The sequence below is a fragment of the Rana temporaria genome, chromosome 9, assembly GCF_905171775.1.
Source record: "Rana temporaria chromosome 9, aRanTem1.1, whole genome shotgun sequence".
Classification (NCBI taxonomy): domain Eukaryota; kingdom Metazoa; phylum Chordata; class Amphibia; order Anura; family Ranidae; genus Rana; species Rana temporaria.
The window spans coordinates 87,702,763-87,720,452 of NC_053497.1; the positions used below are offsets into that span (position 1 = coordinate 87,702,763).

Sequence of the window (17,690 nt, forward strand, 5' to 3'; positions counted from 1 at the left end):
TCGTGGCAGACCCAGCCTCTTTGCAAAGGTGTGCTCACGCTCGCTGGCCGGACTGAGACTACAAGGATCTATATATCCAGCCACTGGTAAAAAACTGAAGTGCTTCCTGCATGGGAGGGATTATATATAGGATCACTTCCTGTCTAAAGACCTTTGGTCTACCAGTGTCCATCCACCTGGAGATGAGTATAACCCAGCAGGTAATGAATATTAGCCTGACTCTGTGTCCCATTATGTATGAAAATGAAAGTGGGTACTCACAAAACAGTAACCATCAATGCGCAAAAACAAAAACGCACAATGTTGAGCAGTGCGGACACGCATGCTTTTTCACATCAAGGGGTATAAACTGACGTTTCGGGGGCACACCCCCTTTGGCAGAGCTCAGCTACTTCTGAGCACAACTCTGAGGAAGGGGGTGCGCCCCAAAACACGTCAGCCTTATACCCCTTGATGCGCAATATTGTGTGGTTTTATGGCTCATTGATTCTTGCCACTGCGAGTACCCACTTATTATTGATTTTCTTATTTAATAAATGTTTTTTCCTAATGCACTAGGCACATGCACCTTCCATTTTGTTTTTGTAGTATCAAATCGGATTACCCCATCTGCCCAGTTGTCCTCGCTGCTTTTTACCACAGAAGACCTCATAGCGCTGGAAGTGACTACTTGCCTTTGAAAAATTTAAATTAAAAATAAAACCCTCTCAAAGAGAGACATTTTATGCAAGTCCATCGCCTACAGGATATTAGTAAAAAAGTGGAAGGTAATAGGGGTATGACCAAGGGGGAGGGATTGACGGCTTTGCCAGTGTGCAATCACCTGAAGATAGCAGCCTATAACCAATGTCTATAAATATCCAAGCAAGTGTCCTGAACTATTTAAGAGCAATACATTACCGCAAACAGACAGAGTCTAATGAGTAATAAATAAGACTGACAAAGGTTTATTTGCAACCTCAGGACTTTTACACAGTTTGCGTAATCTTTTCTTGCCAAACCCCATTATGAAGAGCATCAGACTAGGAAAGCATGCATAAAGCTTTGACCAGGCTTCTTTGATCCTCGGAAAGTGAACTGTACCCTTTAGTACAGGTTCCCTTTAATAAAACCCACACCCCCAAAATGCAGCCATCTGGTAAAATACCTTCCCCCATGTGCTACACAGCGAATGTAACCAAGATGTCCTGGCCCAGTCCTCTGGATGTGTACCACAGGCCCCATGTATTCCTATAGGGGAACCATATTTTTCTGAACAGCTAAAGGCTGCTATAAGCCTGGTTCACTTTTTATAGGAATAAATGGGGCTGTGGTACAAATGCACAGCAAGAAGAGGACACAGTGGGGATGTTTCCAATTTAAAGGTAGTGCACTGTTTTAAAAAGGCATTTGGGAGCACCATCCAAATCTCATTCAACAAACTACATTGATTCTTAAAATCCAAATCTACCATATTTAATCAGCGTATAACATGCACAGGTGTATGAAACGCACCCTTACTTTAGGAGGGAGGTTTCAGGGGGAAAAAAATCCACAGCTCCCTGCGTATAACACGCAGGCACAGTTTACCCTCTATTTTCAGGGTAAAACTTTTTTTTTTTTTTACGCAAATACAGTATTTACTATAAGTCATACAGTAACATTTTAATTTAAGCCAGGTAACAAAGATAGTTTTGTGTAGACGTTTTACCATTGTCACTTGGCTCATCAATCTCATCTTCAGACGAATTCAGATTTGGTTTGCCATGGCCAATAGGGTTGGGACTGCTCCTTGCAACCCAAAAACCTGTAGCAGGAACTATTGTGCTAGTTTGATTCTAGAAAAAGTTAAATAAAAAAAATCTATAATATAACACACATATTGCATACACACACATACAGTACAATGTAAAAGATTTAGACAGGTGTGAAGAAATGCTATACAGAATGCTTTTAAAAATATATACGTAAAATAGTTTATTTTTATCAATTTACAAAAGGCAAAGTGAGCGAATAGAAGAAAAATCAAAATCCAATCAATATTTGGTGCAGATACCCTTTGGCCTTAAAAGCAGTTATTACACTTGCACAAAGTCAGGGATTTTCTAGGATGAGAGTCAGGTGTATGAAAACCACACAATATTTTTTTATCAGTTTAGGCCGATATGTATTCTTCTACATATTATTGGCAATAAAAAAAATAAAAAATAAATCGCAATAAGCGTATATTGATTAGTTTGCGCAAAAGTTATAGCAGCTACAACATAGGGGATATATTTATGGACATTATGGTAGACAGATCAGACACTTGACACATTTTTGGGACCATTGAAAATTATACAGTGATCATATAAAAATGCACAGATTACTGTGAAAATTTCACTGGCAGGGAAGGGATTAACACTAGGGGCCGATCAAGGGGTTAACGGTGTTCCCTCATGGGTTTTCTAACTGTAGGGGGACGGGACTGACTAGAGGAGATGACAGATCATTGTTCAAAAGTAGTAGGAACACACAATCTCGCTCTCCTCAGCTAACAGAACAGGGATTTGTGCATTTCCACACACACAAGTCCTCCCTGTTCTGGCGAAGTGTGAAATGTCTCCTTCTGGGTGAAGTTCTGCTTTAACATAAATTACCAGTTCTAAGTTGACACCTACAGGCAAAGTTGGAAAGTTAGCATCATCTCCCTCCTCAATCTCATAATAAGTAATAGAGTCGTCCAAGCCTCGCTGTTCTTCATCTCTGTCAGACACATAGCCAAACTGGCATTCTTTATTTACACAAGGCATCTGCCTGCGGCTCCGTGTATATGACCTGTTAACAGAAAAAAAATTCTAAAGACTCCATTTCACCAAGAAAAATACAGTTTAATTGTATTATGAAAAAGTTTAAAAGATCAGACAGATTTTAATGCATTTAAAAACAATTAAATGGATGCTGGGAAAAGGGGGGCGGGGAGAGATAATACTCTGCATAAAGAATACTCAATTCAGTGTGTTCCCAATATTCTACTCCAGGGAGCTACTTCCACCAACTCTTCTGACCCAACAACTAGAGAAATGGGAATTCAGATGAGGGCATTGTCTAATTTTAGACGTACAGTAGTACTTAACTACAGAAGTCTCACCATGATTAAAAGTTTGCATAGCAGATTAGGTTAGAAAGCAGAATTAATAAATTCAGTGAGCAGTAAAACACAATTGTAACTTTATTAATGCTAACCAAACTGGAGTGGCGACTATGAAATTTCACAGCACCATATGTACTTTAGTATACAAAAGATTGATGATCCACCCATGTAAGCAGTATGATCTCACAAAAACTAGTGCTCTACATGCCAACAATCACTGGAATAAAGACTTCCGCAGACATTTTCCTTTTTTCCATTTTTTTTTAACCACTTAAGCCCCGGACCAATATGCAGCCTAAAGACCCAAGGTGTTTTTACAGTTCGGGACTGCGTCGCTTTAACAGACAATTGCGCGGTCGTGCGACGTGGCTCCCAAACAAAATTGGCGTCCTTTTTTCCCCACAAATAGAGCTTTCTTTTGGTGGTATTTGATCACATCTGCGGTTTTTAGTTTTTGCGCTATAAACAAAAATAGAGCGACAATTTTGAAAAAAATGCAATATTTTTTACTTTTTGCTGTAATAAATATCCCCCAAAAACATATATAAAAACATTTTTTTTCCTCAGTTTAGGCCGATACGTATTCTTCTACCTATTTTTAGTAAAAAAAATCGCAATAAGCGTTTATCGATTGGTTTGCGCAAAATTTATAGCGTTTACAAAATAGGGGATAGTTTTATTGCATTTTTATTAATTTTTTTTTTTTTACTACTAATGGCGGCGATCAGCAATTTTTTTCGTGACTGCGACATTATGGCGGACACTTCGGACAATTTTGACACATTTTTGGGACCATTGTCATTTTCACAGCAAAAAATGCATTTAAATTGCATTCTTTATTGTGAAAATGACAGTTGCAGTTTGGGAGTTAACCACAGGTGGCGCTGTAGGAGTTAGGGTGCACCTAGTATGTGTTTACAACTGTTTGGGGGTGTGGCTGTAGGAATGACGTCATCGATCGTGTCTTCCCTATAAAGGGAATGACGCGATCGATGCGCCGCCATAGTGAAGGACGGGGAAGCCGTGTTTACACACGGCTCTCCCCGTTCTTCAGCTCCGGGGAGCGATCGCGACGGAGCGGCTATAAACAAATAGCCGCGCCGTGGTCCCGGATCGCTCCCCGAGCGGACCCGACCTCCGCATGTAGCGGGGGGGGGGTCCCGATCGGACCCCCCACCCGCTAATAGGCGAGGACGTACGTGTACGCCCATGTGCCTGTACGTGCCATATTGTGGACGTATATGTACATGCGGGGGTCGGGAACTGGTTAATAGTGGTGCAGCATGTGCTAAATTTATGCACCTGTCTAGAATTTGTACTTGATTATGGTGCATTGGGTGCCACTTTTAGAATACATACGAGACACTTTAGCATAATCTGTCGGCACTGATCTTAATTAGCGGTGTAGCGCCTGTGTACTTTCAGTACAGGTGCTATGTTAAATTTAGAGGGGGATGAGAGAGTTACTTTGCTCTCATCCATGTTGATTTGGTTAAATTGGGCTTCTGCCGGGCTGGGCTGTCCTGTGGGTTCATTCTGTGTTCCAAAGATACATTTCCATCTTTGGATAGCAGGTGGCTCCAGAGGGAGGCGCTTTTCTACAGCAGACAATCAGAGGAGTGTTTACCTCGCGGGGGCATGTTTCCCTCACCAGGCCGGGGCGCACGTGCTATGTGGAGTTCCGGACTCTGGGCCCTCATGGCCCGGAGCAACTAAAGCTGCACCGGGGCCCCAGTGACTTACTGGGTCCCCACCCTTCATGAGGGAGATCCCAAGCGAGTTATGCTGTTCGGTGGGGAGTCGGTCTGAGGTGAGCCCGGAGGCAGGTGATCCAACAGGGCTTAGACGATCCACCGGGGATCTGGGTGGCTGGACACTGAGAAGTTGTATGCTGCAACTTGTCAGTCGGTGACCCCAAATCAAGAAGTCTACCTGAGGGATATTCAGGCAAATTACATTTATTGAGAGGATTCGCTCTATGATCCATGTTCCTGAGTACTGGGCCTGTGGCAGAGGTACCACTCCTAATTCTAATTCTATTAGAGCCAAGTCGGTGGCAGAGACTTGTTCCTTCTCAGAAGTTTTGAGTGATACTCTGGCTGCCAGGTCGGTGCGAGAGGCCTGTCCAGGTACACTTCACCCACTCCGGCTGGGGTGGCGACATGAGCTAAAGTCCCATTGGAGGCAGGACTGCTTTCTGTTATCCATAGGCCTGAATCTGCAAATTCTCCTTTCACCAACCTTTCTCTATCTACCTCAAGTTAACCGTTTGCCATGTTGGGCAAGAAATAAAAGCACAGAAAACGACACCCTGCTGTTTGGACATTGAGTCATTGTTCTCATCATCATCCCTAGACACATCATAGAGGTAACATAACACGCCGTCCCAATCTAACCAGCGGCTCCTGAGGGGGTAGCGCTACAGCTCAGTTTAGACCGATACATATTTTCTACATATTTTTGGTAAAAAAAAAAAAACACGCAATAAGCGTATTTGATCGGTTTGCGCAAAAGTTCTAGCTTCTACAAAATAGGGAATAGAATTGGCATTTTTATTCATTTTTTTTTTTACTAGTAATGGCGGCGATTAGTGCTATAAAACTGCACTGATTACTGTGTAAATGTGACTGGCAGGGAATGGGGTTAACACTAGGGGGCGCTGAAGGGGTTAAATATGTTCCCTAAAAAGTGTTCTAACTGTAGGGGGGAGGGGGACTCACAAGGGGAGGAGATCGATGTGTGTTCCTCTGTACTGGGAACACACATCGGTCTCCTCACCGCTGACAGGACATGGATCTGTGTGTTTACACACACAGATCCATGGTCCTGCTGTGATTGCTGGCAATCGTGGGTTAATGCAAGGACGTCATATGACGTCCACTCTGAAGGAGGAAGGGTTTCCGCCAACGTCATATTACAATGACTCGGTAGAGAAAGTGTTAAATTCCCCCAAATATGTGGGACATAATGCTGGAACAAGTTTGTAATAATAAAGAAATTAAACTTGCCATTCTACTGGTACAAGTGAGGTTTTAAATTTGCAGACTGGACACAAGCAAACCTGTAGACTGAAAAAGGTAGAACCTGGCATGACACTATAAAAGAGCAATTAATTAAAAATACCTTTTTATTACACATTGGCTTGTGAACTTTGTGTTTGCACTTTTGGGATAAGAGATTTGCTCTTGATTTGTTAAAAAAGTAAAAGTTGTGATCCCAATTCTTCTGGCAGTATGAATCTGAATGTTCGATCAGATTATCCAATATTGGCATTGGAAGCGCCTAGTTTTTTTTTTTAAATTGAAAATTCAAATATAAAATTATGAAACAATTTTTATATTATACTACCGCCTGCCGTCAATTAACGGCGGCACGATAATGCTCTCTTCTGAGAGGACGTCATATGAGCCTTGCCGAGCCACAAGGGGGAGTGCGCGCACCCGCCGCGTTTCTGGGAACCCGATGCGCGTGCCCGGCGGCCGCGCTGACTGCCGGGCACCCGCGATTGCCCAGTAACTGAGCAGGACTGTGGATCTCTGTGTGTAAACACAGAGATCCACGTCCTGTCAGGGAGAGGAGACCGATGCTGTGTCCCTTGTACATACAAGGACACAGATCGGCCACCTCCCCCAGTCAGTCCCCTCCCACTACAGTTAGAATCACTCACTAGTGTACACATTTAACCCCTTGATCACCTCCTAGTGTTAACCCCTTCCCTGCCAGTCACATTTACACAGTAATCAGTGCATATTTATAGCACTGTTTGCTGTATAAATGTGAATAGTCCCAAAATAGTGTCAAAAGTGTCCAGTGCGTCTGCCGCAATATTGCAGTCACGATAAAAATCACTGATCGCCGCCATTACTAGTAAAAAAATGCTATAAATCTATCCCCTATTTTGTAGCCGCTATAACTTTTGCGCAAACCAATCAATATACACCTACTACGATTTTTTTTTTACCAATAATAAGTAGAATACGTATCGACCAAAACTGAGGGGAAAAAAAAAGGGATTTTTATATACAGCTTACCTGTAAAATCCTTTTCTTGGAGTACATCACCAGACACAGAGCGGCATATTCATTACTATACGGGTTATAGAGTCTACCTTCAGGTGATGGACACTGGCAATCTCAGACAGGAAGTCCCCTCCCTATATAACCCCCTCCCATAGAGGGAGTACCTCAGTTTTGTAGCAAGCAGTATGCCTCCCAAAATCTTCCCCATAAGAGGGGTGGGAGCTATGTGTCCCGTGATGTACTCCAAGAAAAGGGATTTTACAGGTAAGCTGTATATAAAAATTCCTTTTTCTTTATCGTACATCACGGGACACAGAGCGGCATATTCATTACTATACGGGATGTCCGAAAGCAATGCTTTAATGAGGGGAGGGAGACATCTCAACCAAAAAAGACTTAATTTAGCAGATAAACTCAAATAATAATTAAATCCAACTCAGTCAAAAAAAATTATTTAAATTTTAAATTAAATTTAAACCAAGGGTGCCCCCGATCCCGAGGGTCTCAAATCGCAGCCTGCAGCACTGCCTGCCCAAAGGCTGCATCGGCACTCCTTCCAACGTCCAACTGGTAAAACTTTGTGAACGTGTGGACTGATGACCAGGTTGCCGCCCTGCATACCTGAGCCATAGAGATCTGGTGGTGTGCTGCCCAGGAAGCGCCCATGGCCCTGGTAGAATGGGCCTTTATTGACAAAGAAGGGGGCAACCCCTTCAAGCCGTAGGCCTGACTAATAAATTGTTTAATCCATCTCGCAATGGTAGACTTTGCGGCTGCCTGTCCCTTCTTGGGCCTATCCGGCAGAATGAACAACACATCCGTCTTCCGAATTTTCTCTGTAGCCTTAAGATAGGCCTTCATGGCCCTGACAATATCCAAGGTATGCAGCAACCCCTCTTTTCTAGAAGTGGGTTTCGGAAAGGATGGTAGGACCAAATCCTGGTTTAGGTGAAAATTGGATATAACCTTTGGCAGGAAGGATGGGTGAGGACGGAGAACCACCCTGTCCTTATGCAGAACGAGGTATGGTTCCTTACAAGATAAGGCTGCCAACTCTGAAACTCTTCTAGCAGAAACCATGGCGAGCAGGAATACTAACTTTCTAGTCAGTAAGACCAAAGGAACCTCAGACAACGGCTCGAAAGGTTGTTTCTGAAGAGTTGACAAGACAAGATTTAAGTCCCATGGACATAGTGGTGATTTGACAGGGGGATTAATGCGCAAGACCCCTTGCATGAAGGTTTTAACCAGAGAGTGGGTGGCCAACGGCCTCTGAAACCAGACTGACAAAGCTGAAATCTGTCCCTTGATTGTGCTTAATGCCAAGTTTTTGTCCACTCTCAGCTGGAGAAAATGTAACACTCTATCAATGGTATACTTGCGGGGGTGCCATCTTTTGGACTCACACCAGCCTACATAGGCCCTGTAATAAATTACTCTGGAAACTGGCTTTCTAGCCTTAATCAGAGTAGAAATTACCTGGCTAGACAGGAGAATCAGGGATTCAGCCGCCAGGCTGTCAAATTTAGATGCCATAATGCAGGGTGGAGGATCGGGCCTTGCGAGAGTAGGTCTGGACGCAGCGGAAGAGTCCAGGGGTCCCCTACTGCCATTCTCACGATCAGCGAGTACCACGATCTCCGGGGCCAAGCCGGAGCTACAAGAATAACTGGCCTGTGTTCTACCCTGATCCTGTGCAATAGGCGGGGCAGTAACTGTAGCGGGGGAAAGGCATATAGGAGATTTAACTGATGCCAAGGGCAAACCAACGCATCTGTTCCACAGGCCATCGGATTCCTTGTCCGGGACATGAACCCGTTTAGATTTTTGTTGAACCTCGATGCCATGACGTCCACGTCTGGAATCCCCCACCTCTGGCAAATTCTCTAAAAGACCTGGGGATGGAGGGACCATTCCCCTGGCGACAATTGCTGGCGACTTAGGAAGTCCGCCTGTAAGTTGTCCACTCCGGGAATAAATATTGCCGAGATGCAGGGCACATGAGCCTCTGCCTATAGAAAAACCAAGTTCATCTCTCTTTTAGCGGCTCGACTCTTGGTGCCCCCTTGGGCTCTGATCTCCAAGACATTGATGGGCAGACGCTTCTCCGCCTCTGCCCATGTCCCGTCGAATGTACCTATCCAAGACTGCTCCCCAGCCCTTCAGGCTGGCGTCCGTGGTCACTACCCTCCAGGCCACGGGACTGAAAGACTTTCCCTTCAGAAGATTCTGAGGGATTAACCACCAGCACAGACTTTGCCGGACTTTTGACGAAAGGGTCAAAGGAAGATCCAGGGCCTGTGCCTTCCTGCTCCAAGCCGCCAGAATGGTTGCCTGTAGGACTCGAGTGTGGACCTGTGCATACGGTACCGCTTTGAACGTGGCCACTAACTTGCCTAGTAATCGTATACATAAGCGAATAGTTGGTTCTTTTTTGCTTAGAACCAAAGGAATCATCTCCTTGATAGCCTCGACCTTTGCCAGGGGCAGGAACACCTTTTGTCGTTCCGTATCCAGCCTCATGCCGAGGTATTCCAACTGCTTTGTGGGTTGAAATGCTGATTTTTCTCGGTTTAGGACCCAGCCGAACTTCGAGGTACTGAACCGTGAGGGCTACTGCTCGATCCAGGCAAGGAGGCGAGTGATCTATGATTAAGAGGTCGTCCAAGTAAGCCAGGATCGTAACCCCTTGGGTCCTTAGATTGGCTAAGACAGGAGCCAGGGCCTTCGTGAACACACAGGGGGCTGTAACTAGCCCGAAGGGGAGAGCTACAAATTGGAAGTGACGCTGTGCCACCGCGAAGCGCAAGAATCTTTGATGTGGCTGAAAAATCGGTACATGAAGGTATGCATCCTTTATGTCTATTGAGGCAAAAAAATCGTCCTGCTGCAGGGCGGCGGCTGCCGACCGTATGGATTCCATCCGGAACGAGCGAACCTTTAGGTAAGAGTTTAAACCCTTTAGGTCCAAAATTGGTCTGACATCGCCGTTGGGCTTTCGTATGATAAACAGATTGGAGTAAAACCCTAGCCCGCGCTCTTGAACTGGTACCTCTACTATCACGCCCTGGCAAAGAAGATGATCTAATGCCGCCAGCAGTGAGGCCTTTATCGTATCGTTTGGCACTCTTGACTCCTGATAATGAGGAAAGGGAAACTCCCGAAATTCCAACTTGTAGCCTGTGGCCACAGAGGACCCGACCCATTTGTCGGGGACATTGGCTTCCCAAACTTCTGCAAAGAATCAAAGCCTTCCCCCCACCCGACTGAGTGGGGGCGCCCCTTCATAAGGCTGATTTGGGGGTTGGTTTTGCTGGCTTGCGAGACCATGGTCTCTTACCACCTGAGGCCTGTCCCTGCGACTTATTACTAAAGTTTGATTGTGCAGGAAGCCGTCGATACTGCCTGGAGGCCGAGGGCCCCAGAACTGGAGATAGCTGCCGCTTAAACGTGGGACCCAGTGACCTCTTTTTGACTGGTAAGAGTACTCTTGCCACTTGATATTGTCTGTATATATTTATCCAGATCTTCTCCGAAAAGTCTTCCTCCATGAAAAGGGAAGCCCGCCAGCAGTTTTTTACATGGAGTCATGGCCGACCAGTTCTTTAGCCATAAGAGCCTTTGCATATGCACTAAAAATAGTGACGAACGGGAAGCCTGCTGGATGGAATCTTTAATAGCATCCACCGCAAAACACAGGGCTCTGGGTATGTCGGCTAACTCCTTTTGCCTGCTGGGCAGGAATGTCTTTAAGCATCTGTTTTGTCTGTTCTTTTAACGTCTGACAAACACCAATAGCAGCTACTGCCGGCAGCACAACTGCTCCTGCCGTAGAAAAAGAGGCTTTTAGAAGCGTCTCTAAACGTTTATCGACCGGGTCTTTGAACATTTGTATGTTCTCCACCGGGCAAGTCAAAGATTTATTTACGCAGGAGATGGCTGCGTCCACAGCTGGGAGCGCCCATTTCTTTGAAAATTTCTCTCCCATAGGGTAGATAACAGAAAATCTTTTAGGCGGCAGAAAAATTCTGTCAGGTCGTACCCAATCTTAAAAGATCAAATCCTCCAACAGAGGATGGACCGGAAACACTGCGTTACTCAGAGGCGCTTTTAAGGAGCCCAAGGAAGATACCGCAGGAACCTGAGGCCCTGGTAAGGGCAACTTAAATGCTGAGCGGACCATATCCGTTAAGGACTGGATCCACAGACTCTCTGCTTGGGAGGCTGAGAACGGTTCTTCAATAGTAGATTCTTCAATCTCTGAACCCTCTAGGTTCTGGTCCAACTGATCCTCCTGAAATTCTAATTCCTCCGGGGAGAGAATTTCAGCATCCGAGGATACATATTTAGGTGATGGGGATCTAGTCCGTTTTCTGCCTGGAATAGAATTAGCGATCAAAGTTGCCAATCTTTTTTTTTAGCCCACCCAGGGTGACGGCTAGCATCTCCTCTGTGACGAACACAGGGTTGGGTAGATTAGGGCCAGCCACAGCACCAAACCCCCCTAATGGCTCATCCAAGGTGACTACCTCTGGTTTATCAGGTGAGGAGAGTGCTGGCATAGCCTGACTAATATCCTCAGAATCAGAGGGGGAACCCTTGGGAGCCATAATACAATACCGAGGCACTCCGCATACAACAACTGACTGTTGAAGCAAGGAGATACAAAATATGTTTAGGGTAAACAATAGGAACAAAAAAAAAAAACTCCTAATGCCCTAAGCCAGTGGGGAGAAAAATAGGATTTTTTGTACTCACCGTAAAATCCTTTTCTCTGAAGTCCATGGACGGACACAGCTCCTTAAATCTTGACAAGTGTGTGTGTGTTATGTTCCCTGTTTACAGGAGAGGACTAGGCAGAAACATGTTAAATAGTTAAATACATGTTACATTAACAGAGTTGAACAGCCCCGCCCAGGGGGCGGTCCCTCCAGACATAACCCTCCTCACTGCAGCTTGCAGCCTCAGTTCGTAACAAGCAGTACAAACCTAAAAAGGAGGGGTGGGAGCTGTGTCCGTCCATGGACTTCAGAGAAAAGGATTTTACGGTGAGTACAAAAAATCCTATTTTCTCTTATCGTCCATGGACGGACACAGCTCCTTAAATCTTGACAAGTGGGATGTCCCCAAGCAGTGTCAAAAAACGAGGGGTGGGAAATATATCAGTAAAAACTATTTTAACTTCACCCCAAAACAAGCAGAGCTCCTCAACGGAGGAGGTGCAACTTTAAACAGCCGCCGGCAAAAACTAGCGGCTGAAAAAAACATCATAAGATGCACTCACAGCAACCATGTAAATTCTGGAAAAAGCGTGAACGGACGAGCAAATCGCCGCCTCGCACACCTGTGAGACCGACGCATGATGTCGGGAAAAAAAAAAAAAAAACCCAGGAAGCACCAATTGCCCTGGTCGAAAGTGCCGTGACCGGAAAGGGGGGCCCGCCCTTAGGAGCATAGGCCTGTATGACGGCCTGCCCGATCCACCGAGAAATGGTGGTCGACGAGACCGCCAGGCCCTTTTGTGGACCAGACACCGACACAAAAGAGAGTCAGAAGCTCCGAAATGGAGCCGTAGTAGGCTGGTATACCCGCAAAGCGCGTACCACGCCTAAAGTATGAAAGACCGAAACCTCCTTCGGAAGAAGGGAAGGTCGCGGGCGCACCATCACCTAATCCTTATGGGGGATCAAGCATGGCGGCTTGCAAGACAAGACCACCAACTCAGAAACCCCTCTAACAGAGGTAAAGGCCACTAAAGGGGCCACCTTCTGAGATAGTGTCAAGAGAAAATCTCTCTGATGTTTCCAAAAGGAAGGTTCCTGAAGAACCGAGAGCACCAGAGTCAAAACTCATGGGGGAAGAGATGGGCCAAGAGGGGAAAGTATATGACAAACCCCTTGCACACAAAAAAAGGGGACCCACCAGGGAAAGGGCCGCAAAAAGGCCACTAAAAGAACACAGCCAAGGCTGAAATCTGCCCCCAAACGGTGCTTTAAGCAATTTTTAGATCCAATCCAAGCTTTAAAAACAGCAGGACCCTGGACATTGAAAGTACGCCCGTGGACGTCACTCCATCCCTTCGCACCAAGAGAGGTGCGACGGTAGATCCTCCGGAAGAAGACTACGGTGCCCTGTTGAGATGACCGAGTCAGACAGACCCTGGTCACCTAAAGTCTGGCTTCCAATAACCATGTTAAGCAAGTCAGTGACTGTACAACAGGAGGAAGTATGGGACCTTGAGACAGGAACCTCCTGCCCTGGCAATCGCCAGGGTGCCTCCGCTACCAGGCGCCCGATATCAGCGTACCAAGGACGCCGAGATTAATCTGGAGCGATTAGAATCATCGGGATCTCCTCAGCATCCACTCTGTGGAGCAGCCGAGGAAGCAACTACCATGGAGGAATGGCAAAAAATCACCGATACAGACAACACAGGGCCACCAGCGCGACTGACGCGTCTGTACAAGATCACTAGACCTGGCCACTAACTGACACCCTTGCGGCGGAGACAAGCTGCCAGGAGATCCATGCCATGTGAGGCTCACCTCCTGCAAGGGAGCCGAAACACCCCAAGCACAAAGACCAGTCGCCCTGGTCCAGCATCTGGCGACTCCAGTAGTCTGCCTGCCGGCATACCTGATGGTAGACTGAAGCCACGGCCGTGGCGTTGTCCGGCTGAAACCAGATTGGTCGACCACAAGGAGAAGCATAGCCTGATCGCCTAAAATAGTAGGACAATGAACAGTAGACGGCACCTGGTATTCCCAGGCGGTCTTCCACCAGGCACTAGCCAGGCCCGACCCTGGGTAGCTACCGAGACCAGACACATTCAAGGAGGTGTGGTCATAGGTCCACGCAAGTCCAGCGACTCAGGGCCGACTGGACCCCCCAGTTTTGTGAACCTCCAGGTTCACAACCCGTGAGCTGGCATTCGTCGTAAACACCGACCACTGGAAGGAAGGAACAACTTCCCGGACCGAAGAGTCGGGAATCTCTGTCACCAACTCAGAGAGACTCTGACTAGGTGGCGCACAGGAATCTAATGATTTCAGAGACAAGAGATTTTTACCACCTGGACAGTAGTTCCACTGGAAAACCAGGGTGTGGAACTGGGCATACAGTACCACCTTGAAGGAGGCTACCCACAGACCCTGAACCAGCAGGCGCCCGGAGAGAAGACCGATTGCGTGATGCCAATACCTTCTCCGCAGACTGAAGAGTCTGCAATTTCTCCAGGGGAAGAAGGACCTTTGCCACTGAGGAGTCTGGATCAACACTAGATACTCCAACGCTGAGTCGGAACCTAGCATGCCCATAATTTGAACCCTGGGTCGCACACCTGTAGGGCAGGCTTGCTGCCACTGAGCTACACTTTCTGGCCTAAACGTTTAACATCCACCCGAATCTTCGGAGGGTCTGAATGGGAATAACCCATCCACTAGGTCGGAGACAGAAGCTGCTCTCAGAAGAAAGTCGTCAAAGTAGCCAATGAGGCAAAGCCTCGCTGTCCCAACAAAATTCAAATAAGTGAGAGCTCCTAGCTGAAAACCCATGGTGCTGACGCCAGATCAAAAGGGAGGGCCACAGGCTGACAGAGACCCTTCTCTCATCACGAAGCACAGAAAAAAAAAAAAACACTGACATGTGCAAAACGGGACATGCATGTATGCGTCCCTGATGTCCGAGGACGCCAGGACATCCCCCGGATGAAGCGCAGCTACCACCGAACAAATGGATTCCATGCGGAACTACCCGACGTTCACAAAGGTATTTAGGGCCTGAGGCCCATAGAAAACCCCAAAACTCTCGTCCTGCAGGAAAGGTAAAATTACCTTGCAGCTTAGCAAATCCCACACTGCCCAAGGCAGACCGACGTGCCGGGAGGGGAAGACACAAGGACAGAACTTTGTTCTGTGGATAGGAGGAAACCCTATCTAGTACTCCGAAGAGACCACCTCGCAGACCCACTAGTCGGAGAGCAGGGAGGTTTCACTGAATTGTGAACCTGCAAGCCGCCCCTCCCACCTAGAGACAGGGAGGGAAGGCTATATACATTGGCAGGATTTGGGTGCCGGCGTGATCGGCTTATGCACCCAGGGACAGATTAGTCCCCCAGCTGGGCCTTTGACGGCCTGGGAGGGTTGCCCCTAAATAATACACACACATAGTGTGTATGTATATTATGTAGGTGTATGCACACATGTCTTTGGAGGAAACCGGAGTACCCGGAGGAAACCCACACAGACACAGGGAGCGACAATGCAAGCTCCAGGCAGATTGGCGTCAGTGTGCAGATTGGCGTCAGTGTGCAGATTCGAACCAATGACTCTTTTGCTGCCAAGTAATGGAGTTAAGCACTACACCACCGTGTGCATAAAACCATTCTGAAACAGACGCCCTGGATAACAAGGGCGCAGCATTCAATGAAGCATCACAGACCTATATGAGGCCCTGGACCAGCTGGTCCGCTAGGCTAATAACCTCAGGAGAGAGTCGGTGCTCCTCCACTGTCTGGTGCAAAATGCTCACTCTGTGAGTTGTATACAGCACTAGGGGTCAGGACTACTCCAAGATGGCCGCCGAGCGTTCAGAACGCGGCCACAGGAAAAAGGCCAGCACAATGTAAGCTGCGCCATAGCGTGGCTACGACAAAATGGGCGCCAATGGGAGTTTTCAATGTAATTGAAAAATCTCCCAAAAAATAGCGCCAGCGACCACTGAGACCCCAGTGTAGTGGCCACAATAGGCCGCAAGCCAGACCCCAGCATGGTAAACATGGAACGGGTCAGTACTTCGGATCTTCTATCAGTCAGATCCATACAAGTAGGGGTTCCCGCCCGGCGGTGAGGGACTACAAAAGCCCTCAGTGGCTTTTCTCATTCCGCATCTCAGAAATTATCAAAGAAGGGCACAGAAGGAAAAAACCTACACAGCGGTCTGATTTGTGTGATCCAAAAAAGACCGAGCCCTCAGCGGAAACCCAGCTGCACTATGCAGCTTAGGAGAGTCCCTTGCAGCAGTAAAAAGCGCACCCATAAATGCCTTATTCTGCCTTTTTTTTTTTTTTTTTTTTTTTAACTAGGTACCTAGTCCATGGCTCCATAACAGAGCATTCCCCAGGGGATAACGGGGGAAGGGGGCACTCTTTTACCGCCCGCCCGCAGTCCACCCCCACCCTGGCACAAACTGTGTCCAGGACTAACAATAAAAACTCTGTGGGAATCACAGGTGCTAACACCTGCTGCCACCACCAGCATGTGGGGAAGGACCCAGATACTGACTCCAATATTTACATATAGTGTGTATTATAATATGCACACCTGTCCATACAAATAGACAAAAGCTCCTAGAGCCCTATTCAGGGCCTCTCACCCACTTGCTGCGCTGACCAGGGGTAACCAGGGGACTCCCTCAGGAGGAGACTGCACAGCGCTGCCTGTGAGGAAAAGAACCGTGAGGTAACTTTTGCAGGGACCTGTGTTTAAACAGGAAAAGCCTCATAGGGCTGTTTTATTTAAGGATAAGACACAGATACAGCATAAAAAGCAAAACCATTACAGGTGTCACCAATCAGTCAGCGTCTGCTGAAGTATAATCATAAACATCTGTGCTCATCACAGGGCTTTTTACCTCACAGGAAAGCCCAATACAAAAAAGAAAAAACACAGGCCAGATAACAGTCCCCTCAGGAAGGCCCCCTCCCCCCTGACAGCGGCAATGTTAGCAATGCAGCAAGGGAAAGGAGCAGGGAAGTAAGGGGAAGGGACCCCCGAACCCCAGGAATGCCCAGCTGTACCAACCCACCGAAGCAGGAGGGACTGTACTTACCCGTCCGAGCGAGGACTCGCTGACGCATTCCTGACAGACCTACAACCGCAATGGAGGTAGCTGTCGGCCCGGTCCACTGTGATTGAGGCAACACCACAGCTCAGTCATATGTGGACCTCGGAGCAAAGCTCACCGGCCACCTCAGGAGTCATGAGGTATGGCGTGGCAGACCAAGCCTCTTTGCAAAGGTGTGCCCACGCTTGCTGGTCGGACTGAGTAGACTACAAGGATCTATAATATCCAGCCTGTCTCTCAGCCAACAGTTGAAAGAAGATTCTTCAAGAAAAAGTAAAGTAAAATAAAATTTCTCCTCAGGGCGCTGGGCCCAAAGGGAGCCATACGTCCTTCTCCTTTGCTAGGCAGAACGAAACTGAGGCTGCAAGCTGCAGTGAGGAGGGTTATGTCTGGAGGGACCGCCCCCTGGGCGGGGCTGTTCAACTCTGTTAATGTAACATGTATTTAACTATTTAACATGTTTCTGCCTAGTCCTCTCCTGTAAACAGGGAACATAACACACACACACTTGTCAAGATTTAAGGAGCTGTGTCCGTCCATGGACGATAAGAGAAAAACAGCATACTTTCTTTTTTTTTTTTTTTAAACAATACTGCCCCACAGGAATGCCAGTATCCAACCTGCTGCAAAGGGATTTTTAGGCTTCACAATCAAGTCTTTAGGGAGCTAGCTCCAGACCGCAATACCCTCTTACGCCACCGGGTGCCACTGCATAC

The 17,690-nt window shown here is 47.1% G+C and overlaps 1 protein-coding gene across 1 annotated transcript in view; it reads right to left on the reverse strand.

The window, feature by feature from the left end:
• Nucleotides 1-17,690, reverse strand: part of ALG13 (ALG13 UDP-N-acetylglucosaminyltransferase subunit) — a 401,371-nt gene that overhangs the window by 148,664 nt on the left and 235,017 nt on the right. Inside the window, exons 22-23 of the mRNA XM_040325249.1 lie at nucleotides 2,640-2,796; nucleotides 1,691-1,817 (exon numbers count right to left, since the gene is read on the reverse strand). Of these exons, the coding sequence (XP_040181183.1) occupies nucleotides 1,691-1,817; nucleotides 2,640-2,796 (284 nt within the window). The remainder of the gene's footprint in view (nucleotides 1-1,690; nucleotides 1,818-2,639; nucleotides 2,797-17,690) is intronic.